Source organism: Asterias rubens, chromosome 21, assembly GCF_902459465.1.
Source record: "Asterias rubens chromosome 21, eAstRub1.3, whole genome shotgun sequence".
Classification (NCBI taxonomy): Eukaryota; Metazoa; Echinodermata; class Asteroidea; order Forcipulatida; family Asteriidae; genus Asterias; species Asterias rubens.
Window position 1 is genome coordinate 3011889 of NC_047082.1, and position 26362 is coordinate 3038250.

Consider the following 26362-nt stretch of genomic DNA (forward strand, 5'->3'; position numbering starts at 1 on the left):
TGAGCAACACAAGTCTTTGTTATTTTTATTATTGTTAGTCCAGCTTCGAGTGGGGGCGGGGGTATTAGAAGACGTCTTCTCCCTACCTGGTATTTATCCAGTTCTCTGCCCAGAGGCATGAGTTCCTTGCTAGTAGGTCTGGACTCCGTCAATCTGATGTCCACAGATGCTACCCATTCTTGCATGCTCTGTACTGACTCCACCTTGTCGGCCCAGAGGCGGACGATACGTAGGTCCTCCAAGACGTCGGTAAGACGGCGCTCAAGTTCATCGTAGCGACGGTTGATCAATTCCAGCTCTTTCTCAACTTCTGTGTCCTCTGCAGACACAAACAAATATAAAATTAGAAGTCAATTTATTTATACTACTGAAACAAATTATGTTTGATGATTGGACAACAAAGTGCTGAGTAGTCAGGTTGGTGTAGAGGTGTCTTAACAAGCCAATTGGCCTGTTAATAGGACAAATATGATGCATACTAAATAAATTGTGCAATAAAATCTTTTCTCCTCAGTCATTCCTCCTACCTTCAAGGAAACCCCTGTCCGGTTGATCTGTTGGTTCTCTCTGTTTAGCTTTCTGTGGTTGCCAGTCGGTTTGTAGAGTAGCGCCAATCTGAGATGACCAGTAGTGACGTCTAGCATCCAGAGCAGCCATGACCTCCCTGATTAAGCTGTCTAGGGCTGAGCCGACCTTGTTGACTTCCACGATCTTAGGGCGGTAGTCGGTGATCTCACGCTGAAGGGGCTACATTTACAAGACAATCAAATTCAATCAATCAATCAATCAGAAATAATTTATCAAATATTATTAACCACACGGGAAACTGACTGGGTAAGTTTACTAGAGTGGAACTCGAAGTAACGCCCTCCAGACTAAAGTGCCGGCGCTCTCCCAACTGAGCTATCTAGCCCTATTTTGGTAGTCTCCCTATTTTGTCGATACTTTGTTTTTTTGGGTGACAGTCAGAAGCCGTAGCCAGGGATCACACCCAAGTTATGATACAACCTGGAAAGCAGCAGCCAGGGATCACCTTAAGGAGATGCGATTTGTTATTTTCCCCTGTGGTTAATAATATTCGCTATGGAGTTTCGGCGATATCTCAAAACAATGACCACCTTTTGAAACAAAATTTTCTCAGAGGTTAATTTTCATGGGTGCGTTCGTTTAGCTTCCCTGGGTCTACCCAGGTGAGCCCCTGACAAGAGCTAAACGAACGATCACTCACCGCTCTCGTAGTGACGCCGTTTACCTGGGGCCAGCCCCCAAGCGACCCACTCCACAAGCAGGGCACTGGGGGCTGACCTGGGTGAGCCCCTGGAATGACGTCAAAAGCTATTCGAACTCACCGGGGCAGACCGGGGACGACCCAGGGAAGCTAAACGAACGCACCCATTGTATACAACTACATTTATATAGGATTAAAACAATCGAGCAGTTCCAAAAACCAACAGTATACAATGCCATTACGTGAACTATTACTCACCCTGAGTTGTTGGATCTGTATGTCCACTGCCTTTGCTTCTTGGACGGTCAGGTCCAACGTGCCTAGTTTAGTCTCCATGTTGTCCAGCCAGAAGTCGACTTCCTTAGATCTGCTCTGGTAGCGTTTGGTGGCCAGCTGGCGATCCTCCAGCTGTTGGAGTCTGTAAGGTTTCAGAGTAGAAATAATCTCATTGTTTTTGTCAACTAAATGTGTCAAATTAATAGACGTTAAATTTAAACAGGGATAAAGAATATTATGTGGTGGTACCCATACACTGATCTGTTTAAGCACTGTATATTCAGTGCTTTCCCAGAGTTCTGTGAAAAAAAAATGCTTTTGATTTTTTTCGAAGAACTCTGTAAAACATTTAAAAAACAGTGTTTAGACACATCGTTATAGGTAAAACCAAATAACACTGTCAACTTCACCTTGATTTCCACTTCTATGAGAGTTACAAACCTCCCATGGCAGAATCTTTCAAGGGGCATATATTTAAAATGTTGACATTAAAAAATATGAACTTGCAGCAACATGTTCAAATTGGGGAGCGTCTCCAGAGCTTCTTGCCTTGCCATCCACCTCTGGGACCCTGGTTTGAATCCCATGGGGCACTTAATTTGGTTTTTAACCCTTCTTGACTGCGTGGGTTTTCCCTGGTATAAGTCTCTGGGGTTTTCCTCCCACATCTAAAACTGAAATGTCTTCATTGCCTTCTCTCTTCTTGTTTGGCTCTAAGAAGAGCATTGAGAATATATATCCAGATCCAGAAGAGTCTTTTGACGTTTTTTTTCTTTCCAAACCCTTCGACCCGTCATACCATCTTGTACTTACCGTTTGGCGAGTACATCATCCAGTGACTGCCAGTTCTGATCCAAGTTGGTCAAGACGGCCGTGACGAATGAAGTATCTCCAGCCTTTGGATGTTTCATCAACTTCTCACCAAGCTCATGGATTATGTGATACTCTGGGCGATGGCTCTCTACGTCTTGGGAAAGCACCTACAATCATAATTAACACATACATTAGTATAAGGAATGATCAATCGTTGATTAGTATTATTTGTTTTGTTTTTAAAATTGTATTTGATACAAAGGCAGTGCTTTTTCCAAAGCTGCTCCCTGGCCTGAAGAATAAGCTCCTGATCACATGACAACTTCAAGAGGGAACTTAAGTCACAGTTGTTCACATAGACTTACATTGGGTTTAATTCAACTACAAGTACATGAATATATAATATCCATTATTTTCACATTGTATGTTTTATTTTTGTGTAGCGGCCTAGATCTGTTTTCTGGAGAAGTGCACATAATAAATCCATATTATTAATATTATTAAGAGCACAATCTTGTCACATTTACAATCAATGACTGGTATCCTGCTTAATTTTGCAGAGCCGAAAATGTTTAAGCAATATTTTCCGCTTAAGCAGCTCTATGAAATTGGGCCCTGTTACAATTCAGAATATAAACAGTCTCTTTACAAAACTACATATAAAAGAATATAGAATGAATTGAAATGACTTTTGGCCACTCCTTTGATTCTTATCAGACAAGTTTTAATACTAACCTGCAAGGTTTCTTCCAGCTCTGGGATCTCTTTGCGATTGAAGTCGGCTGATTCCAGCTCCTCCAACAATGGTACCAGCCACTCTTCCAAGTTGTCCAGTAGTTTCTCTAGGTCCACAAGATCACCAGAGAGGAACTGTAGCACCTCACCTAGAAAAAAAAGAAGTCATTAATACATCAGATTTGAAACTTTGCATGTTGAAGAATAACTAAAGCCGAGTTCCACTTGGATATTTGTTTGTTAAAGTGCTGCGACTTTTCTGTAGAATTGCAAAATTAAATCCAATGGGGACGCAAGGTAAACTGACATCCGTGTTAACATCGATCCACTAAAAGCTTAAGTAGCAGTCCTGGCCGATTGTCTACCTTCCGCCAAGGTAGTAGTTAAAAAGCAGGACAGTTCTTTTAAGAACTGAGAAGTCTGAAAAATTCTGAAAAATCTACACCGCGGTAGTAGAATATAAAGCAAGTTCTCCAAAGCACATACCCAGCAAGCAGATACACACATGGTGTTCCCGCAAACCTAATATTTATATTCTGTATGTTACTTTGTCTTTCTGTTTCTGTCATTCTCAGTGCTCTATGGGAGACCAAACTATTTGTTAACAGGTTCACTGGATAAAAGTTAAAAATAAGAAATAAAGATATAAATTTAGAGTATAAACAAAAGATTTGCAATCAGACCATGGGTCTTGAGCGAGGAGGTCATGTCTCCGAACCGGTCTTGGAAGTTGTCTACTTTGTCTTGGTAGATGCGACGTTCCTCCGGCTTGAGTTGACGGATTACGTCAGCAGTGGAGCGCAAGACACGGTCGATGGTCGGACGATGGTTCTCAATGTCTTTCTCAAGAAGCTGCAAAAAGAAACAATTTAGAATTAGTGGCAACGTACTTAAAACGAGAAGGACCTACTTCGATGGAATTGCTGTACTCGGATCGTACTAGGAACATGCTGCATCGTTTGGATGTATGTGTATACACAGACTGTAGCACGTTAATCCCTTTAACTAGGGTCACATTAAAGACACCGTCCAGCCAGAGCTATACGTTCTAGCCAGACTAAACCATTTTTACAATTTTTTCAGGACAGGTTCAGATGCTTTGAAAACTAGTTTGGTGTGACCTACCCTTCAATGGTTATAAGTAAACAACGCCAACTCACTCTGTATTCCTGTAAGTTCTCCACCAGAGGTTCTTTCTTGACGACGATGACCGTTCCTTTCTCCATCCTCAGGAGTGCCTTCTCCTTGTCTTCAAGCCACTTCAGGAGTCCGTCGAGACTTTCTTGGATTGACTGGCAGTCAGCGAGAGCCTTCTGGAGTCTCATCATACGGTCTGCAATGTCGCCCTCTAGTTCATCGTACTTCCTCTGTACCTCAGCTATGATGGAGAAATGCGAAGAAATAGACAAGTGAAAATATGATGGTTTACATAACACGAGATTTCAAACTTTGCCTGAGGAACTACAAATGAATCTCTTGAAAAATTGTTTATTAATTATTATCATCATGTTTTTACTTTGTGAGACCAAAAACTTGATTAAATTGAAGCATTTTTTGTAAGTAAATTGAACAGGATTTGAGTCAGATTTGTAGAAAACTGTATTTCTTGGTCCAGCGGTTCTTTCAGAACCATCACAAGTCAAAGAAGATTTCACAAGGTCTTACCGCAAACGTCTCTGAGTTATTGGTCCAACCGCTTAAAATTGTTTCTTCTTTTGAATTCCAGGAGCAATTGCCAAAGCACTCCAAGTATCACAGAGTAAAAGCCCAGTAAAAAAAGGCCCCGATAATGAGTATGAAAACGAGAACGGTAAAAGTGCATGCCCTCGATTAGTTGAATTGCTCCACGCAGAATATGCCCACGCTTATTCAACCAATCGAGGGCGTTCTTTTTTATCGTTCTCGTTTCCTTTCTCACTATTGGGGGATGTGTGACCGGGCCTTAAAAGATACAAGATGCTCATTCCAGTTTTATGTCCATTCCCTAACCAACAAAGGAAAACAAAATTGTAGATATCGTGATTCAATTGTACCTTTAGTGGCATCCACTGCTGGTGTGGTTTCTGGCTGAGCTTCAGTCACTTCAGTTCCTGTGTCTTTGACTGCCTCGACATCTTTCCCATGAAGGACGACGTCATCGTGCATGGTCTGTCAACAAACAAGAAGTCAAACTTAAAACATATCTCACAGGATTGTCTTTAGAAGTTGGGGAGACCTATGTGCATATGTTAGGCCTCCCCAGAGCTGGCAATGTTTTGCATCTTGCAATAGATCTAATGCACATGATGTGATACAAGTTCTTACGTCACCGGGCAGTTTTTGCTGTGAATATTTCGCAGTTGTTGAACACATTTGAACTCTTCCGAATCATTTGTTTCAAATTTGTGACGTCAAAATTTTTATTACATTCACATTCGCAGGAAGTATGAACTAGACTTTAGTAGCTCTGCTTCCAAATCAGCATGCCTAAACAAAAAACACAGGGGAAAGAAAAGGAATGCTGTGAAACTTAAAACTACGTACCTTGAGGTCATTGATCTGTCTCTGAATGTTGACCTGATCAGCAGCGATCGGCTCCTCAAGAAGTTGATCCAGATCCACGCGTGTCTCATCGCACCACTTAGTGGTACCCCTCACGTTGGTGTTGAACCGGCGGTGTTTGTCCAGCAGTGAGTTCAGTCGGTTAGTGTGGTCGTTGGTCGCCATCTTCAGGTCGTTGTAGTCATCGTTGATGACGCTGACGATGTCGCGGATCTGATTGGTCTCTGGGTTCTCTGGGAATGCGCGTTGCTGGTCCCGAGTCAAGACTGATGAGCGGAAGTCACTCAGATCTTCACGGTAGCTCTGTTTGTGAATATAAAAAAAGAAATTAAACTTCGCTATTTGAAGTCAATTCTTATCTTTATAGTTAATTCTTATCTTAAATTTAATTGAATTTAGCTAGGTTTAGAAAAACCGTTGACTATTAAGGAAGCAAGTGTTTGCTATAGCAGCGCTTAGATTGGCTATAAAAGAGAGCAGCCATCTTGCTTTCTTTGTATATAAAAGCATGAGGCCAAAGTGAGGCGTAATGGCCAAAAAAGTATGGCCTCTTACTATGTAAACTTGGGACTTGATTAAAGTAAGTAAGGTTTGCGGTGAAACCACGTAGAAATATCTTTTGTGAGAAGAGGTGGCTCAGAGGAGAGCTGGTTTTTCTGATCGAGGTTTCGATCAGTGTGCTCTGACCGTCTTCTGGGGACTTTATTGAAGCTTACACAAAAGCCGAAAAGGCTGAGCTACTTAACCGAAGACTAACCTTGGAGCTGTCCAAGAACTTCTCGCCAGTCTTATTGAGGTACTTCAGATCAGCGCCGTGATTGACCACATCGTCAGCAAACTCTCTCTGTATGTTGTACTGCTCCTCCAACTCCTCAGGCGATGTCCCGACGTTGTTCTGGGCTTCTTGGATCGTCTCCTGAGCAGAGCTCAGCCAGGTCTCCATCTCGTCCTTGTCCTCCTGAAGATGCTTTAACTCATCTGTCTGCGACGAGAGGCGATTCTGACGGCCGTAGGACTGGCCCAGGACGCCGTCGTAGCGCGTCTTTAGGTCGTTGACAAAGTTGCGGAGTTTGAACATGTCCTGGTCCTTGAGGCGGTTGTTGTATTGGTCTAGGAGCTGTGTGGCGGTGTGGATATTCTCCATGACTGGCTGCTGACGGGAGAGGATGTCTGTATGCAGAGACTGGTAAAGATGGAAACAAAAATATTAATGAGTAACGAAGTGAAATCAAATAGGCAAATCAAGGAGGATTTGGGAAGGGGGAGGTGGTTGAATTTGACAAAGGACCAAAGTTGACATCTTCAGATTACTCTATGCTCTTCTTCTAGAACACTCTCTGTAAGGAAGCTTGGTACTCAGAATGAGACAGGCCCTATCCTATCACTTTCAGCATATGATGGCCATTCCTTATAGTAGACTTTGGTTTGCATCCACCATTTTACTCTCAGTTGATTTCTCTTCATAGAATTTCACTTTCCCGCCCGTTTTTGATTACATGCCCCATCCCCGAACCCCTTTAATAATAATAATAATAATAATAACAATAATAAGACTTGTAATGCGCACGTATCCACCCTGCTGGGTGTTCAAGGTGCAGTAAAAACCAACAACAAACAAAACAAAACAAAACAAAGAAAAACAGACAAAAAAAAATTACAAACAAAGAATTGGGGCTCACAAAAGCAGGGAATTTCATGCTTGCTTCAAGCCTATCTCACAGGTCCCAAATTCATGAAACTGTTAATCAGAAAAACCTGCTTGACAAAGTTCTTTGCTAAGCAAAAATTGAGTGGGACACCAGTCACAACAATGTAAACTTAATGTAATTTGGCTGGTAACCCATATCCATTAAGCAATGTTTGAGTGTTGAGTGTTGAGACTTGGGCTCAATGAGAAGAAGCATGGAACTTGATCAAAGATTTCTTTGACCTTTTTTTAATGACTGCTTTTTTTTCCCAACAACCATCAGCCTTACATGTACAATACTAAACTTGTTACATCTGGTTTGGTTATTCAAGGAAACTTTGACAACTCATTTTAGTGTACCTTGTGTTCTTCAGTCTGTTGGCTGAGCACTGCGATATCTTCACTCTGTGGTTGCTCTTCAGCGAGACGGTTTTGGGCCTCAGTCACCCAGTCAATCAGAGACACCACACCATGGCAAGAGTCATTGTACATCTTACGCAGACGGATCTGAGGAAAATTAGGGGTATTCCGTGATAAATTTTCTTCACATCAAATATCAAACTTAATGTTTGTTAAATACATGTCTTAATACATAATACATATCGACAGTTAACGGTTGAATGGCTTCTGCCAGGCACCCCAAACAGAGATATTGATAAAATAGGGAGACCACCAACATAGGGCTAGAAAGCTGAGTTGATAGAGCGCCGCTTGTTAATCCAGAGGTCGTTGGTTCAAGTCCCACTCTAGTCGATTTCTCTTTTTTCAACCCAAAATCACAATACATATCTTGGTACATCCGTTCATTTTCTTTTAACATTTGTTCCTCTTTAGAAAATTTGCTGCCAAAACTCGAGACGACGCGTCTTTAAGGAAAACATTTAATACTTTAATAATTCAAGAAAGTGCATCTTAAAGAATGACTGATGCTCAGTACAAATTTGCTGCCAAATCTTGAGAAGATACGTCTTGTTAGTTCAAGCTTATATTTCTCAAGAAAGTGCATCTTAAAAGTTGACTGTATTTGCTGCCAAAACTTGAAACTTTAAGGAAACTGTAAGGAAAACTTTTTTTGTTCAACCTATCATTTCTCAAGAAGGTGCATCTTAAAGTTACCTCTTCTTCCAATTCTTTCTCCAACCTATCGATAGTCTGCTGCGTGTCTGTGTTGATCTTCTCGCTACGGTGATCCACCTGGTCAAAGTAACTTCGCAGCTCGTCTATCTTCCTCTGCATCTCCTCTTGCTGCTCCGGCGAGAGATTATTCCGGTTCTCCTGGAGGAATTGCTCGCCCATCACGATCGTCTCCAAGACGGCCGGCTTGTTGGATGCGATGCTCTCATGAACATCCTGGGCAGAAGAAGAGAGAAGGATAATAAAATATGAATACAGAGGTTTAGCTACACGTTTCTTGATGAAAAAAAATGATGAAAAAAATATGACAGTGTCCAAGGACAGTCCTACAACCATCAGAACTGTCTGTACTCACATACAGAGGAGCCGGAACTGAAAACACATCTAAAAGGTTCCTACCTGGAACTGAGAATACTCCTTCTTGAGTGGTTCTAGTTCCCTGCTTGTTGGTTTCTTCTTCATCAAGCGGCTGTCCACGGTGGCACACCAGTCAAGGCGGTTGTTGACAAAGCCCAGTCGATCAAGGAACAGATGAGCCAGATCGATATCTTCCTTGCGATCAGTGATCTTGATCTTGAGGGCGTCGTAGCGACGGTTGACGTCAAACAACTGCCGTTGGATGTCTGAATCCTCTGTAAAGTCAAGTCATCCAGAAATTTAGAAAAAAAAATTCTCTTCCATTTCTAGAAATCAATTTCTTTTTCTGATCACACTTGTTTTTAAATAGACTTCATTTTTGAGAAGAAAAAAAAAACAGAGTGTGACTTCAAGACCCAGTCATATGAAACATGTGTCCTTTAGTAAGACACTTAACCATGATGCTTCGTCCTTTGGATGGGACGTAAAGCAGTTGGTCCCGTGCGTTGTTGAATGCACATAAAAGAACCCAGTGCACTTAGTGTAAAAAGAGGGGCTCGCCCCGATGTTCCTTGTCTGATCAGCAGCATATTGTGCCACTAGCTCCACAATACCTTGAAGGAAATAATACCGAGTGCTTTGATACACCATACAGGGGTATGATAAAGAGCTATATCAAGAAACCAGTATTATTATGATTATTATTTAAAATTGTTTATAGGGTCTGGGTACTTTTTGTAACACAAAACACAATGTCCACAGATTTACACTAAACTTACACAGTTTGAAGATAATGATAGTAGAAAGCGTACCGTAAAATATTAGTTGCTGAGGTGCTGTAGTTTTTGAGAAATGAGTAAAACAATGTCATGAAAATATGTTTTTACATGCTAAAACAATTTTCGTCTCATGATCACCGAGACAAAAATTATTTTCATGACATCGTTTTACTCATTTCTCAAAAACTACAGCACCTCAGCAAGTAATATTTTCAGGGAAGCTTTCTACCATAATTATCTTCACACTGTGTTAGTAAGTTTAATGTAAATCTGTGGAGATTGTGTTTTTTGTCCTACAAAAAGTACCCAGACCCTTTAAGGCCAAAAGTGTTAAGGAACGAACCTGGTGCCTCAGGTTGGGTGATGCTCTTATCCATCCTGTCTTGAATCTCACGTCGTTCCATCTCCTCTTTGGTCATGGTAGAGCTCAGCTGGTTAGAGCGGTAGTGAGGTTTGGTCGACAGCGGAGCCTGAAGCTCACGCAGAAGGACATCCAGGCCGTTACCGACCTTGTTCAGGTCCTCGATGGTCGGCTGGTAGGTGCCAACCTCCAACTGGAATGGCTGTAGATTTACAAAAAATAACAAAAAATACTGAATTTTAATTAAACAATTTTGAGAATTTATGAAGCCTTTAGAAGCTGTGTACATTTTAAATCAATTGAACCAAAGGCCTAATTTGGGTGTCTTTATTTAAAGGCACAAGAAACCTTGGGTAATTTTCAAAGACCAGTGTTCTCACTTATTATGAGTAATTACCAATAAAGTACAGTACCTATAAGGGTTTTTACCTGAAAGTATACTTTTCGTTTTGAGACAGATTTATTATTTATAAAAAAAAAAATATATAAAAAAAAATGCAATACCAAGGGTTGATTCTGGTAAAGTCATCGTAAATTTGTGTTCCGTTCAGAGAAAAGTGAAATGAGTAACAACTGAAGCAAATTATTTGTTGCGATTTTTTTGGTGTCAAAGTATGAACCGGGCTTTAGATGTAGATTTTTACTTTAATTTTGTGTGGAATCGCTAAATTTGGAAGAAATATAAGTGTCTTGCATCATACCTTGAGTTCTTTCTCCTGTCTGTCCAGAGTCTTATTGTCCATAGCAACAGGCTGCAGCTGACTCAGTTTACGTTCCATCCCTGTCAGCCAGCCGGTGGTGTCATGGTAACCCTCATTGTATTTAGCAGTAGCCTTCTGCTTCTGGTCAAGCTGTCTCTGCCTGTAATGGTTAAGATAAGTTTGATTAATTAACACAAGTTTCAAAAGGACATCCCATATAATAGATGATTAATTTGCATTAGGAAAAAAAAAAAAAAAAAAAAAAATTCAGTACTTTCCCCGAGTCATGACAACAAATTTAATAAATTGTTGTGGTACCCGCTGCTGAAATATAGAATTCCAACTGCCTTCTACACCAGAATGGCAAAGGATCGGCTAATAGGCTTGTGGTTTATTTCAAAGGACTCGGAAAAGTACAGAGTAAACAGTGCTTTTAACACATTAGTGTATGGGTAAATCCATATAAAGGACAGCAAATGTTTGATCACACTTTGAGTATCCTAAGCCCGGTTCATAATTCCTGCAGTGCAAATGCGATATGAACTTTGACGCCACAAACTCGGTTTAATTGTGCTGAACTCCTGCGAAACATTTGCAGTGAAAACAGGGCTGTGACGTAAAGATTTGAATCACATTAGCACAGGAAGTATGAACTGGGCTTTAGTCAGGTTTCCTTCTTTATATGTTTAAATTGATATCAGACAAGGTACCAGACTCTTTGCCTTCAAGCCTCAGTTTGGTTACATGTATAGAAGTGTTAAGTTACCTGAGCTCCAAGAGATCAGAGGTCGTCTTCCAGTTGGTATCCACATTGTTAAGGACAGCGTTGACGTGACTAGTGTCTTTAGCTTTAGTTCTCTTAACAATGTCTTCACCAAGCTGGTGGATCAGCTTGTATTGTGGACGATGGTCCTCAAGCTGGTTGGTGTAGTCCTACGAATATGATAAAATATCAATATTAAACATATCATTTTGCCACTGTGGCTTTCCAATTAAATTTTGTAGAACTCTTCGGTAGGAAATAACAGTATCAAAGTAATAAACAACAATTTGATTCAGGGTCCAATTTCATAGAGCTGCTTAAGCAAAAAATATTAGTAACAAGTTTCTGCTGATCAGAAATGAGCAGGATACCAGTCATAGATTGAACATGTGACATAGCAGTTTGGCTGGTAACCTTATTCTGGTAAGCATTATTTTGTTCTGCTTAGTTACTCTCCGTGCTTAGGTAGGTATATAAATTGGACCCTGCTTCTATTACTGTACATATTTTTAGTTATAATTGGTAATAATTTACTATTAAAATAATACCTACAGATTGGGTTGTGGTTCTTAAGTTTCTACTAGGTCTTACATTGATCTTGCGGCTGAGTTGATTCATATCCATCTTCATGACATCCCGTCCCTCCAGAGCCTCGATGACCGGAATCTCCCAGTCCTCAAGCTGGTCCACCTCCCGATCAAAGTCATTCAGCCTACTCTGCAGCAGGCGCAGCTGGTCGCCGTGCTTATCAGTCACGTCGCTGATGGTTGCGTAGCGGCTGTTGATGTTATCCAGCTTGGACATGACGTCCTTGGCCTCGCTGGGTTTGGATGTCTCTAGGTAGGTAGCGGCTACCTGCTGGACTGACTCCACGGCTGGCCGGTGAGCTTCGATGTCAGTGTGGATCACCTATACAGCAGATAATAAAAAAATGAAACAAAATACTTCGTCAAAACGCTTACTCTTCTACCTCTGTATCAGTTTCAAGTCCTCCTCACAATAAAATCCTTCACCTTTGGCAGGTGGGAAAAAAAGATCCATGAAACTGCCTTAGCGATTTAGGGATTAATTCAATTTCATTCAATTACTCTTTAAAGCCATTGGACCCTTTCGGTACAGAAAAAAAAAAAAAAGTTCACAGATTTACAAATAATTTACAGGGTTTACAGAAGGTAATGGTGAAAGACTTCTCTTGAAATATTAGTCCATGAAATGCTTTACTTTTTGAGAAAACGGTAAAACAATATAAATTCTCGTTAACGAGAATTACGGATTTGTTATAAACACATGTCATGACACGGCGAAACGCGCGAAAACAGGAGTGGGTTTTCCCGTTATTTTCTCCCGACTCCGATGTCCGATTGAGCCTAAATTTCCACAGGATTGTTATTTTATATATAAGTTGTGATACACGAAGTGTGGGACTTGGACAATACTGTTTACCGAAAGGGTCCAATGGCTTTAATAGTTCCAAAAAAGGGCAATTCAAATGTGTGCATACAGTCAAAACATTGAGAAATTAAAAACATTAAAAATGGAATAAAAAAAAGAAAATCAACATCATGAAAAGATCCTGTGAATCCTGTGAATTTTTTTTTAAATTAAAGACCAAACGGCGAGAAACTGTTAAAACACGGCAACTTGTGTGTTCATACAAATAGTATAACCCTACAAAACCAAACAACAGATTTTATGTCAAGATAAACCCTCTCACCATGTGTTCCTCGATGCTCTCAAGCAGAGGTTCCTTTTTGGCAACGATGATGGATCCCTTATCCATCTTATGTACGTTCCTCTCAGCCTCATCCAGCCAGCGTAGGAGCAAGTCCAGTCGGTCCTGGAGGCTCTGGGACTCAGCCAAGGCTGATTGAAGATGGGTAAGGCGAGTCTTAAGGTGGGCCACAAGCTCATCGTAGCGATCTTGGAGGTCAACTGAAGTGTAGAGAATCAAACAAAGATATTTCTTAGTTCAGTTCTGATGAAGCTTTAAGCTGAAAGTTTATGTATGAGACAGATTGGCTCTTGCCAGCTTGGTGTTCATAACCCCTTGGGAGAGTTTTCCATTGCAAAAAACAAGCAATTGTGATTAAGTAACTAGAAGACAATAGTTATTCTAGACACTGGGAAATCAGTGGTAATCTTGGTAGGAAGCAAACCCACAGCCTTGTGATTGCAAGTTCTGGACCACATTGACCACTAGCTAGAAAAGTAACTTTGAAATGCAAAAAAGAACAGGTAATTGTTTTTGAGATTTTATTTTTTCCCCTCGATTTCAATTTAAAAGACAATGAAATGTCAGATAAGAGTGTCAGCTCCAGGTACATTTGGTTTACATTTATTCTAGTCCTTGTGAAATCAGTGATTGGATTTGAACCTACAACCTTGTGATTACTTCTGCAGTCTAACTGCTGAACCTACCTGCTGTTTGAGAGACTTGTGGTTTGATGACCGGTTGGGCGTCGGTCAAGTCTGTTCCTGTGTATTTCACCTTCTCAAGATCACTGGCATGACCAACGACTTCATCATTGAAGTCCTACAAAAACAAATTTTAAAATAATAATAATAATAGGTGTTTATGTGTGTATTTATAGTTCCATTGGTCCTGCTCATTCCAGCGCTTTGATCTTGATGTAAAGGCGCTATATAAATATTCAGTTGTATGTATGTATGTATGTTTTATATAGCGCCTTCACAAACAGATCAAAGACTGAGCAGAATAAGACGAGAGACAAAATACAAAGACGGGGGGTTACAAGCCCAAAAATGTTTTAAGACGTTTCCTCAGAATGGCGATAGAAGAAGCATTCCTGATACTGATGGGGATAGAATTCCACAGTTTGGGACCAGCTATAGAAAAGGAACTGACCCAGAGAGATTTTGAACCAGTAGGAATCTCAACCCACCTTGATTCTGTCGATCTGTTTCTGGATGGCCAGCGGGGAAGCACTAATCGGCTCCTCCTCCAAGAGTGCCTGTTTGCTCTCGGTCTCCGGCAGCCAGTTCGAGAACACGTTAACAGCGTCATTGTAGACGCGGTGCTTCTCGACGAGATCTCGCAACAGCGCACCGTGCGTGTTGGCCTTGGTCTTGATGGCGTCAACGCTGGCGTTGATGGTGTTGGTACGCTCACGGATGACGTTGGGCTCGGGGTTCTCTTGGTAGTTGCGGTTGAACTGACGAGAGAGGGCCTCGTTACGGAAGTCAGAAAGCATCTTCCTGTAGTTCTGTTTTGATTTAGAGAATTAAGAGCATTGTTTTAAGTAGGATTTGAAACTTTGCATGGTGGAAGCATAACAAAGAGAGGTTTGTGGTAATACCATGTGAAGCTTCAAACATCATTTGAAATTTATCTCATAGGCTGTCATGGCCAAGTGATTTACAGCATCAAACTCAAGTTCTCACGGCCGAGTCGTCACGGTGTGGGTTCGAATCCCGCTCATGACAATTGTGTCCTTTAGCAAGACACTTGCAGAAATGGTTCTTGTGATTGATTTAGCTTGGTGTGCTACATATTTGGCAGCACAGGCTGTTTACTCCCAAGGGAGCTGAGATGGTTTAGGGAATGAAATAAAATGGCCACGTGACCAGCGGTAAAAATGTTGAAGCACCATGAGCGTCACTGAGTGACGGACCTGAGCACTATATAAGAAACCATTATTACTATTATTATTGCGTGTTTGGTTGTTTGTATAAGAAGGAACCTGTAGGGAGCAAGAAAGTTACCTTGGCTTGACCCAAGTACTTTCCACCACTCATGTTGATATACTTCAGATCACCCTTCTGGTCATTCAAGTCATCCACGAACGTCCGATGCTCATCAAGTTGTCCCTTCAGCTCTTCATATTCCGTCCCGACGTTATCCACCAACTCATCCAGTGTGGTCTCGGCCTCCTGGACCCAGTCTTCAAACCCTGTCACATCCGTCTCGAACTTGGTGATGTCTTCGAGGGCCGGAGTGAGCTGGTTCTGGCGGTTGTAGGATTGAGTCAGGACGCCGTCGTAGCGGGTCTTGAGGTTGTCGCGGCCGTCGTCGAGCTTGGTGGCATTCTCTGGACTGATGCGGTCACTGTACTGCTTGAGGAAGCTCTCAATGTCTTGGACACTTTGAGCCACTGGTTGCTGATGGGCGGTGATGTCGTTGTGGATGACCTGTTGGCAACAATAGCAGAAAACATATCCTATGAATCCAAAAGCCATTTCTGAAAACATTATAGTTGGCAACAGCCAAAATATAAACAGTGGCAACTACCAGCAACCCAAAAAGCACATTTTTAAAATTTAGGTAGCCTGCCGCATGCATGACAGACTGTATGTTTAAAAAGCCACTCCAACACATGTCCAAGCGTTTTCATACAGTATAAATTTCTGAACGTTCTGGAGGTTCACGCTTCATGTTTCTTGAACTCACTTGACCAGTTATTGGGACAGGGCCTTTTCGTACACAGCAACAAAACTCGGGAATTCACTTCCTTAAGAAATAAATCAAATGCACAACATCAATCTCTTCCAGCAGAAACTTAAAACACACTTGTTCATGCTTGCTTTCCCAACAATTTGATTACTTTTACCAAACTTCTACAAGACCGGTGTCTTTAAAGGCAGTGGACACTATTGGTAATTACTCAAAATAGTTATTAGCATAAAACCTCACTTGGTAACGAGTAATGGGGAGAGGTTGATAGTATAACACATTATGAGAAATGGCTCCCTCTGAAGTGACGTAGTTTTCGAGAAAGAAGTAATTTTCAACGAATTTGATTTCGAGACTTTAGATTTAGAATTTGAGGTCTCGAAATCAAGCATCTGAAAGCACACAACCTCGTGTGACAAGGGTGTTTTTTCTTTCACAGTTATCCCGCAACTCCGACGACCAATTGAGCTAAAATTTTCACAGGTATGTTATTTTATGCATATGTAGAGATACACCAAGTGAGAAGACTGGTCTTTGACAGTTACCAAGAGTGTCCAGTGTCTTTAATTGGTTAACAGGAAAGTGCACCTTACAAATGCTCTATTATTGTTATTTGGATGGATCAATGTTCTTTACCGTGTGGGTCTCCAGTTGATCCGAGACAGGTGTAGATTGCTCAGCTTCTGGCTGCTCTGAGCCCAAAGCTTCCTCTGCTTGGGTTATCCAATCAAGTAGTTCCAGTAACGCAATCAGTTTGTCCTTCATCAAAGCCTCGATGCGTCTCTGTAATACAAAGAATCAATCAAAATAAGCAATTTGCATGTTGGAGTTCAGTACAATGACTAGCTTGATCACAAGTTACTTTTTAAATTTGAATTCCTCAAACAAAAGACCGATCCCTTAGGCTCTGCCCTTAGGCGCGCGCACGTCACTCCAATGCCATTCTGCACAACTCTGCCGTGCGTGCCAAGCATACGCGCACGCATGTCGGACCTTATTTTGTCAGTTATGTGGTTATGCAATGGGTTGTGATTGGTCAATACGTAATGGGGCGAGGCTTAATGGATCGGTCTATTGAGACAGTTGCTATGCCACATGATTAGGGGCAAGCTTGAATGGAAGTGTATGACACAATGGTACCAGGGTTTGCTCATCTGGAAGTTGCTATGCAAAGGCTCGCCCCGACATAGCAACTGTGAAAAACTTGTTATGCATGCTGCCGCCAGCATCTCAAAAGTTTCCCTTTCTTACCCTTTCCTCCTCCTCTCGTTTGAGTTTATCCAGCTTGGCCTCGTCCTCTTTCAGCCAATCCTTGGCGTTCTGCGCGGCGTTCTCAAAGTTGACGCGCATCATACCCACTTTCTCGTTCAGAACGTCTCGCTGCTCCGGGTTGAGGCGATCGGCGTACTCGCGCTCGAAGTGACCCGCCTTGCTGAGAGTGTCGCTGATGTTGGGCTGTTTGCTCTCAACGTCATCAACGATTTGCTGAGGGGTTAAATGATAACAAAAAAAGATGCATTTTGTAAATTGAAAGTTTAAAATAATACCTTAGACTTGGCTCATACTTCACAAAAATTGCAAGACAAGATTTCTTGCATCAGAATTGGAAAGCACAAAATAGCACTCTGCATTATTTGTTTCACGAAAGAAACCACAAGGGAAGGAGAGTAAATTTTAAAATAATTTTGTGCTGAAGAAAGAAAACATGATTAGAGGGGACATGAACCTGCAACCTCCGACACATTAATACGGATGTTGTAGGTTCAGCCGTCGATTTCACAAAGAGTTAGGACTCGTCTTATCTCGAGTTAGGATTAATCTTAAGGTTTGCATGCTACAGTGCAAGGTTGGGACTCGTCCTAAGTCATAAGATTAATCCTAAGTTAGGAAGAGTTTTGTGAAATCGACGGCAGGTCACACTCCAGTACATGGAGGAGTATGAGGAGTGTCAACACCTGGACCCAATTTCATAAAGCTGTAAAAAGCAGTAAATGCTGCTTGACAAATTTCTTTGCTAAGCAACTTGCTAAGCAAAAATTAGTGGGGCACCAGCCACAACAATGCAAACTTAATATTATTTTAGCTGGTAACCTGTTTCTGCTAAGCTGTATTGTTCTGAGCTTAGCAAGTTTTTGTGCTTACTACCTCCATGTTGAAATTGAGCTAATGCAGCCAAAGAGTGCAACCCTCTGTAGCCACGGTCCGTTATTATCCAATGAATCTATTGACTGTACCTTGAATATCTCTAGTTCATCTTCCAGCGGTTGAATCTCCAAGGCGCGAGGCCTGCTGCGTTCCAGCTTGACCTGAGTGGCGGTGATCCAGTCAAGGTTGTCTTGTACATTCATGGTCTCGTCCACGCATCGGTCAGCGATCTCTAGGTCATCCAGGGAGAGCCTGAGGCGTTTACGGAGAGCCTCGTAGCGGCGATTCACCTCATCCAGCTCATTCTGGATTGGGGTTGACCCTGATATGGAAAAATCAACAAATGAGTAAAGACCTGCATAGACACACTTCAGCTTTATTACTGCAATCACCCACTATTAATAATAACAATAGTATGGAACATTTATATAGTGCTATACACAGAACAGAGCGATTTACAGGAGGTGAGAACAAAAACATTACCAAACAAAAAACAAGTAGGATTGGTTGTGAGACAGGAATATCTTAAGGAGACGTTTGAATAGAGGCAGAGAGATTGCTTCTCTCAGACAGGCAGGAAGCTCATTCCATCGACGCGGGCAGCCATATCCCCAGGCTTCCTTCTAGTAATAGGAACAGAAAGCCGAGTCAGATCAGCTGATGAGCGGAGTCGGTGTTGTGTGCATCAGTAGTATTAGAGTTGTGGAAATGTACTAAGACCAACCAGATGACGGAGCTTGTAAATGTTTGTGAACATTTTGAAGGATATATTGATTTGCAAACCAAGATGGCTACATAGTGATCAAGGTGTACCTGCGAACTCTGCATCAAACTCTTCAGAGATCCCTGGTACTGCTGGTTCACCCTGGCCGAGCCGAGTAGAGAAGTAGTGAGGGTTCCTTGAGACTGGAGCTGCAACATCCTTGATGAGACGGTCTAGATCGTTACCGACGATGTTGGTGTCTCGGATGCTTGGCTCATAGTCATCTACTTCTTGAAGGAGTGGCTATTAGGGAGAGAAGTACCAGAGATATTCAGGGGTGATATTCAGTCCGTGGAAAAAGTAGGAGGGCAGATCTTGCAGAGATGTTTTTGATCGGATCAAAGAGCCATAAAAGTCTGTCCCTGAAAGCCTACACACAGGCATGTAAATGTTAACTTCACCGAAAAAAGAGAAAATTACAAAATTTCAATGATTTTGTCCAGTATTTTTCAATTGTGAATGGTAAAACTGAGATTAATAAAAGAGGAAATCAGCTAATCCGAGGGAAAGTTGCATGCCTGTACACATATGTAGTACACCATGTACATGTGAAGGCTTTCAGAGATTTTTTTAAGGCTACTTTATCACAATTTTTCTTATTAAAGGGTGGATGCTGTCATGCTATTTTAAGGAGTTCCAAGCAAAATAGTCATTTGAACTAAAACAAAATGTGTCTCAGACTTTCTTCAAAGTCTAATATATCAAACAATATGAAGATATAAATTCATGATCAAAACAAAGGATTAGGTGAGTTAATCAATTAAATTTGTTATCAAAACTTTAATGAACGTTAGAAAAAGTTAACTGAACAAATGGGTTACTGTAATCATTTTTAATTTAATAAATGAAATATGATATGTTTTTTAGTCATGTAATCAAACCGTGAGTTTGTAAAGGCATTAGATGATAAGGGTTTAAATCTGGTTAAAACAAATAGTGGTGTAATTATCAAATAATACAAATGAATATTAACAAAGTTGGTAATATGTTATTAGTTCACGATGAGTACATATTGCTGACAAAATCCTGTAAAATGAAAATGGTTAAAACAGTTATGGTATGACAAATGACAAATGGTATTGGTAAATGTGAATCAACTACCACCAACATAGAATCTGTGGAGACAAATTCAGCCTTGAAAACACGCAAATGGACGAAAAATAGGACGAAAAATAGTTAATTTGTCCTTAATAAGGTTAAACTAAACGAGCTCTTTTTTTCACACACATGCAAAAGTCGTTCTTAGTTTTTAATAAAAAAGTGCTCATATGAAGCAAGTCTGACATAAAAGACTTCAAATTTTAAAATGTTTGCAAAACTTTTGACCAATCCAGGGCCAATTTCACGGCTCTGCTTACCGCCAAATTCTGCGCTTACAATCACCATTCTCGGCTTGCACGGCAAGCGCTGAATCTATGCGCTAGTTGTGTAAATGAAGAATACCTAGTAACGTGGAGCATGCATGTTCCCTGCTAACTGTAAAAATTCGCTTGATGTAAGCGCAGAACTCACTGCTTCTGGAAGCGCCGATTCTTTGCTGACGGAAAGCAGAGCCATGACATTGGGCCCCGGTCTCACACTTTGAGCAAACACTTGACAACCAACATGCACCCTAACCCAAACCCTGTCACCCGATAAATAAAACAGACAAACAACTAGTTACTGAGATTGAGAACAAACAGATGATCCCAAACCACAAACCAAGTCTAATACTAGACCACAGGAACTTTTAAATATATTTTCTGAACATTTTTGACCAATAAGATCTCAACAAACATTTGATAATCCACATGCACCCAAACACAAACCAATTAACCTGATAAATAAACAGACAACCAACTTGTTATTGAAGTTGAGAACAAACAGATGATTCCCAAACCACAAACTCTATACACTACAACATGGGAGACAAAATGTTATATGAGTAAACATGAGGTATACACGTAGATGGGGATGATCCTCAACCATACATGTTACTACCTTGCTGATAGATTCTGGAAGTCTGTGTTCCTCGTCGTCGGTATCTACAGGTACCTCACTCGGTTCTTTTGGTGAGCCAGACTAGTAAAGTGCGGAGGGAGTGGGGTTCGGTGAGAAAATATATATTACTTACATCTGGGTTAGTTGTGTTGTAAACTCTGTGTTTTTTAAGATTAAGTGCAGTGTATAAGGTTCATTGTTCTTTTAATAAATTATTGACAGTCAAAAACTTCATGGCAGTTTCTTTTTTTTTCTTTTTTTTTGGGGGGGGGTTAACTAGAATAAAAGTTATTACATTTATCAGTCAAATAAAAGAAAATTAAAATGATTTGTGTTTAGTTTGTGCAGATTGTACACAAATAAAGAAAGGTAAACAAAATTAAAAATCTCACAACAACCGAGGTGTTGAATTCCCTAAGTCAAATCAAATGGATTAGTTAAAAGTTGATGACGATTGGTCAGAAGTTAATTGTGAGGGACGGACACGTTTTCACAAACCTGGGATATTCTGGCCCTGCGTAACTGTCTGGCGAAATACTCAGGCTATAACAATGCAATGTGAAAATGGAGAAATCACATCCATGTTATGTGTAAACTCGACATAACTTGGAGAAGAACATATGAACAGCATAAAAAAAAAAGCAAAAGGTAAAAATCATCTAACTCCTCTTTAAGAGGTATTCCTGGATGCAACAAAAAGGTATTTTAACGCTGCAGTAAATTCTTAAACCAAATGACGGAATTCCTTACCTTGAGCTCTTTGATCTTAGCCTTGATGGCCCCAGAGTCTCTGGCCGTTGTCTGGGCTTGCTGGAGACGTCTTTCCATCCCTTCCAACCAGAAGTTGGTGTCCTTGTGGATACCGTTGTACTTCTTGGTCGAGGCATTCAGGTCATCCAGCTGCCTTGCTCTGAAAAAAAATTAACAAATAATTTTGTTTTATATAAACAAAAAAATGGTTCTCATATGAAGGGGTTCCCCAATAATAATAAGGGGTGAGTGTCGTGGCGGATAAGAGCATCAAATTAAAACTCTGGCATTTCTGTTCAGCAGAGTGTGTTCTTAAGCAAGACGTAAAGCCGTTGGTCCTGTGTTCCTGGTTTGATTGGCAGCATATTGCACCACAGCACCTTGTAAACCATTACATGGTGCTATGTCAAAGGAGTAGCAGCCGATTTCACGAAACGCTAGGATTAATCCTGTCTCGAGTTAGGACAAGTAACTCATCCTAACTTAGGATTAATCTTAAGGTTTGCATGCTACAGTGCACAGCTGGGACTCGTCCTAAGTCCTAAGATTAATCCTAAGTTAGGAAGAGTTTGGTAAAATTGACGGTAGGTCTCATAATATAAACCTTGCAAGAAAATATTGTATGTTGACGGGCCTTGAGCATTATGCCCGCTATATAAAAAGCCATTATTATTATTAGATGCCGGTGTTACAACGTAAAAATCACTTCCCTTCTTTTATCAAAAAATAATCTCTACTAGAATCACATCAAAACAACTTATGACTTACCGCTTAGCAAGAATGTCATCCAGACCCGCCCAGTTGACGTCAACGTTAGCCAAGATTGCCTTCACGTGAGACGTATCGTTGGCTTTGGGTTCACTGATCAACTGCTCACCGAGTTGGTGAACTCGTTTGTTGACAGGACGCTGGTTGTCAACTTGTTGTCTCAGGTTCTGTGGAATCAACAATTAGCAAATAAAATTAGTTCCTTCTTGTTTTTGTTTTTTATTTAAAGAGTTTTGATTACCTTCGTAGATCAAGTTGTTGGCCATGACATAAATCCCTACTCACTGTCAATGAAGATGTATGTAATACAATGTACCTTCATTAAGCGAAAAGTTTTTGAGAGAACAAAAAAGGTGAAAATAACATAGAAATGTTTTCAGGAGAGTTGTTTTAATCCATTGTACACGATAACATTATTTTTGTGAAATTCTTTTACTCATTTCTCAAAAACCACAGCACCTCAGCAAGTAATATTGTAACGGAAGCTTTCTACTGTCATTATCTTTAAACCGTGTAAGTTTAAAGTGAATCTGTGGAAATTGTTGTTTTCTGTTGTACAAAAAGTACCCTTTAAAGACACAAGACACTATTGGTATATTGTCAAAGACCAGTCTTCTCACTTGGTGTATCTCAACATATGCATAAAATAACAAACCTGTGAAATTTTGAGCTCAGTTGGTCGTCCAAGTTGCGAGATAATAATGAAAGAAAAAAACACCCTTGTCACACGAAGTTGTGTGCTTTCAGATGCTTGATTTCGAGACCTCATATTCTAAATCTGAGGTCTCGAAATCAAATTTGCAGAAAATTACTTCTTTCTCGAAAACTACGTCACTTCAGAGGGGGCCGTTTCTCACAATGTATTGTACTATCAACCTCTCCCCATTACTCGTTACCAAGTAAGGTTTTATGCTATTTTTTATTTTGAGTTATTACCAATAGTGTCCACTGCCTTTTAAGAGAAACTTTCCACCTCACCTTAAGGTTGCTTGTGATCTGCGGGATATCCTTCCTCATGAACTCCTTCGATCCGAGCGTCTTCAGAGACGGCATGACATTCTCCTCCATCTCATCCACCTGCTTCTCAAAGTCGTTCAGCCGGTCGGTCAGCGACCGCAGCGTGTCGCCGTGGGTGACCGTAGAGTCTCGGACCTTGCCGTAGCGCTTGTTGATGGTGTCTAGCTTGGTCTTGATCTCTTTGGCTTCTTGGGCTCCCTTTGTCTGCATGTGTGTGGTGGCTACGCGGTTGACGGTGTCCACAGTTGGCTTGTGGTCCTCGATGTCTTTGAAAACCACCTGATTGAAAAAAGGAAACATGAGCAATCAGGAGTGATTTTCTTAGAACTAACTCTTGAACTTCGTTCGTGGTGGGGGAAGCTCGAACACTTGAAAATGGTCAGATGATCTGGGCTCAATTTCACAAAGAGCCAAGATTAATTTTAACCGTGTATCGATCTTAATTGCTAAGCAAAGTGTGACGTCACAATACAAATCACCGCCAACTCATCTTAAGATGAATCTTAGTGCTTTGTGAAATCGAGCCTAGGTTAGGTTTGCACTGACACCGTGTGAAAATTTCTCTTTTAAGTAGTGTGGTTCAGAAAAGAACCGCTGGTTGACAACTCAATGTTTCGATAAGAATGCTTTGATTGTCTTCAGAAGAATAATTACCCATCTGAGTTGTTGTTTTGGGATGGTTTGTATTAATGCATTTTGGTGGCTGATGTTGAAGACGTTTCATGCCAAGTTTCAATTGGAGGCAGTTTGTCTGATAGCTGTTGAGATATGCAGCGAAGTGCTTGGTAAGGATCCATGTCTCACAGCCACGTAGCAGTATGACCTAACGGATTCAAAACTAACCTGTTGCGCCTCTGAGTTCTCAATCAGAGGTTCTTTCTGCACCACCAGGAGGGTTCCTTTCTCCATCTTGTGGACGTCATTCTCAGCCTGGTCAAGCCACTTCAGGAGCATGTCCAGTTGGTCTTGGAGGTCCAGGGCTGCTGTCATGGCATCACGGAGCACCTCAAGACGATCCTCAATGGTGGCCTGCAGAGACTGGTAGCGCTTCACGATCTCATCTGTCGGGGTAACGAGACAAATATTTGGAAATTAAAATTAAGTTGGGCTGCAGTTTAATCAATCAACCAAGAAGACATTTATTAATCTACAACAAAAACTTCAAAGGTGCTAAAGACAGTTGCATGAAATGAATTACAATACACTTGTTGAAAAAGAGAACATTTTGAGCAGTTTCTTAAAAATATGAATAGTCTGAGCATCCTTGATGTGATTTGGAAGAGTGTTCCATTCTTTTGGACCATAGCAGGAGAGTCAGCGATCTGCAAATGACACAGCATGGGTTCTGGGCACGATAAGCTGAGGAGAAGATGTAGATGATTTAAAGGGAAGGTGATTTTGGTAATTACTCAAAGCAAATATTAACTTAAAAACTGACTTGGTACTGAGCATTGGAGAGCTGTTGATAGTATAAAACATTGTGGGAAACGACTCCCTCTGAAGTAACGTAGTTTTTGAGAAAGAGGTAATTTCTCACTAAAATAACAAAAGGCTTCTTGCTAGAAGTCTTTTATTCCTATCTAAAGGCACACAAATTCGTCCAACAAGGGTGTTTTTTCTTTCATCATTTTCTCGCAACTTCGATGACCAATTGAGCCCAAACTTTCACAGGCTTGTTATTTTATGCTTCTGATGGGATACACCAAGTGACAACACTGGTCTTTGACAATTACCAAACGTGTACAGTGACTACTGTATGTAGTAAGTCTTATATGTAGGATGACCACTCTTTAAGAGTGAGCTTTGTTCACAAGAAGAACTTTGAGTTTAATACGCTGTTAAATCCATCTAATGCAGAGATTTTCCATTTTGGGGAAAAGGAAAGTGTTATCGTACAATCAAAGAGCACCAAAACGTTGTCCAAAGAAACTTGTTTTGTCGACTGCAAAATCCCAAATGGAATGTCATGAGATGAGTTCAGACTTACCGACTCTGTAGTCCACGTCTCGTTTGACGGCAACGTGAGCGTTACCGAGATCATCACCAGTGTCTCGGACTTTCTCTACGTCACTGTAGTGCTGAATGATGTCATTCCTCACGGCCTATGGGAACAAAAGTTATAAATTAGTAGAAAGTTTGTCTTTGCAAAACCAAAGTCTTCAACAAAATTATCATTTTAGCATTTCAAAATTTTGACTTTCACTTTTCAAACAACAAGGTGTAGACTTCATGGTATGAAGATAACGCACTCTGACTCTGAGGTTGGTGCGCGCACTGTCCAAGTATGTGCCCAGAATATAATATTAGTGCGGTTTAAAAAAGAAAAATGCCTGCAAGCTTCATGGTTCCTTCCCTCCTCAATGTCGCCTTGATATCATTGAGTCAGCAGGGGTTGATTTCACAAAGATAGTCCTGGACTAGTCTCAGAACTTTTTACGAGTTAATAAAAACTTTAGGCTCTTCCTAAGTTAGGACGAGTAGCTCGTTCACACTCGAGATAAGACTGGTCTTAACTCTTTGTGAAATTCACCTCTTGAGCCTTTTAAGGAGTTCCACTCTTTGCTGTTGCTAGGGAAGGACGAAGAGTACACTTTTACGAGAAAAGAAAAAAAATCTAGCTGAAGCTGTGAACAAATTCCTGACAAATGAACCAGAGGATTAGATTCTAACCTTGAGGTTGTCGATCTGTTGCTTGATGCCTTCCGGCTCTGCGTTGATGGCCTCCTTGACAATCTTCTCAAGTTTCTTCTCCGTAGTGTCCATCCAGGGTCCCATGGGGGTACAGGCGTCTTCAAACTTCTGGTGTTTGTCGACAAGGTCACGCAGCGTCGCGGTGAACTGGTTGGCGTCACCCTTGATGGCCCCATAGCGGAAGTTGATGTCCATCAGGTTCTCCCGGAGCCAGGAAGGCTCTGGGTTCACCTGGAAGGTCTTGGAGAACTTGGCGGGGAGGGTGTTGGTGCGGAAGGTCTCAAGGTCTTTGCGGTAGGTCTGATGAAGTAAAACAGAAATAAGTCAGTTGGTAATTTCAATTTTGGAGATGCCAAATATGTCAAACATGTAACATCATCAGGGGGGCCCGCATTATGTAAATCTTGCTGCTCAGTCAACGGCACTTGTGCATCCCGCCTAAAGAATACTGCATGGTTTACC

The 26362-nt window shown here is 41.1% G+C and overlaps 1 protein-coding gene across 1 annotated transcript in view; it reads right to left on the reverse strand.

Annotated features, from left to right (window-relative positions):
• The window catches only part of LOC117304446, a 230747-nt gene that overhangs the window by 101160 nt on the left and 103225 nt on the right, over positions 1–26362 (reverse strand). The window contains exons 109-140 of the mRNA XM_033788903.1: positions 25880–26200; positions 25197–25311; positions 24053–24270; positions 23171–23488; positions 22193–22359; positions 21425–21584; positions 20675–20755; positions 18745–18937; positions 18021–18253; positions 17038–17271; positions 16423–16569; positions 15099–15524; positions 14279–14599; positions 13794–13908; positions 13090–13307; positions 11967–12284; positions 11379–11545; positions 10613–10772; positions 9894–10113; positions 8814–9046; positions 8397–8630; positions 7641–7787; positions 6351–6776; positions 5576–5896; positions 5086–5200; positions 4213–4430; positions 3736–3904; positions 3053–3201; positions 2318–2484; positions 1487–1646; positions 528–747; positions 87–319 (exon numbers count right to left, since the gene is read on the reverse strand). Of these exons, the coding sequence (XP_033644794.1) occupies positions 87–319; positions 528–747; positions 1487–1646; positions 2318–2484; positions 3053–3201; positions 3736–3904; positions 4213–4430; positions 5086–5200; positions 5576–5896; positions 6351–6776; positions 7641–7787; positions 8397–8630; positions 8814–9046; positions 9894–10113; positions 10613–10772; positions 11379–11545; positions 11967–12284; positions 13090–13307; positions 13794–13908; positions 14279–14599; positions 15099–15524; positions 16423–16569; positions 17038–17271; positions 18021–18253; positions 18745–18937; positions 20675–20755; positions 21425–21584; positions 22193–22359; positions 23171–23488; positions 24053–24270; positions 25197–25311; positions 25880–26200 (6924 nt within the window). The remainder of the gene's footprint in view (positions 1–86; positions 320–527; positions 748–1486; positions 1647–2317; positions 2485–3052; positions 3202–3735; positions 3905–4212; positions 4431–5085; positions 5201–5575; positions 5897–6350; positions 6777–7640; positions 7788–8396; positions 8631–8813; positions 9047–9893; positions 10114–10612; positions 10773–11378; positions 11546–11966; positions 12285–13089; positions 13308–13793; positions 13909–14278; positions 14600–15098; positions 15525–16422; positions 16570–17037; positions 17272–18020; positions 18254–18744; positions 18938–20674; positions 20756–21424; positions 21585–22192; positions 22360–23170; positions 23489–24052; positions 24271–25196; positions 25312–25879; positions 26201–26362) is intronic.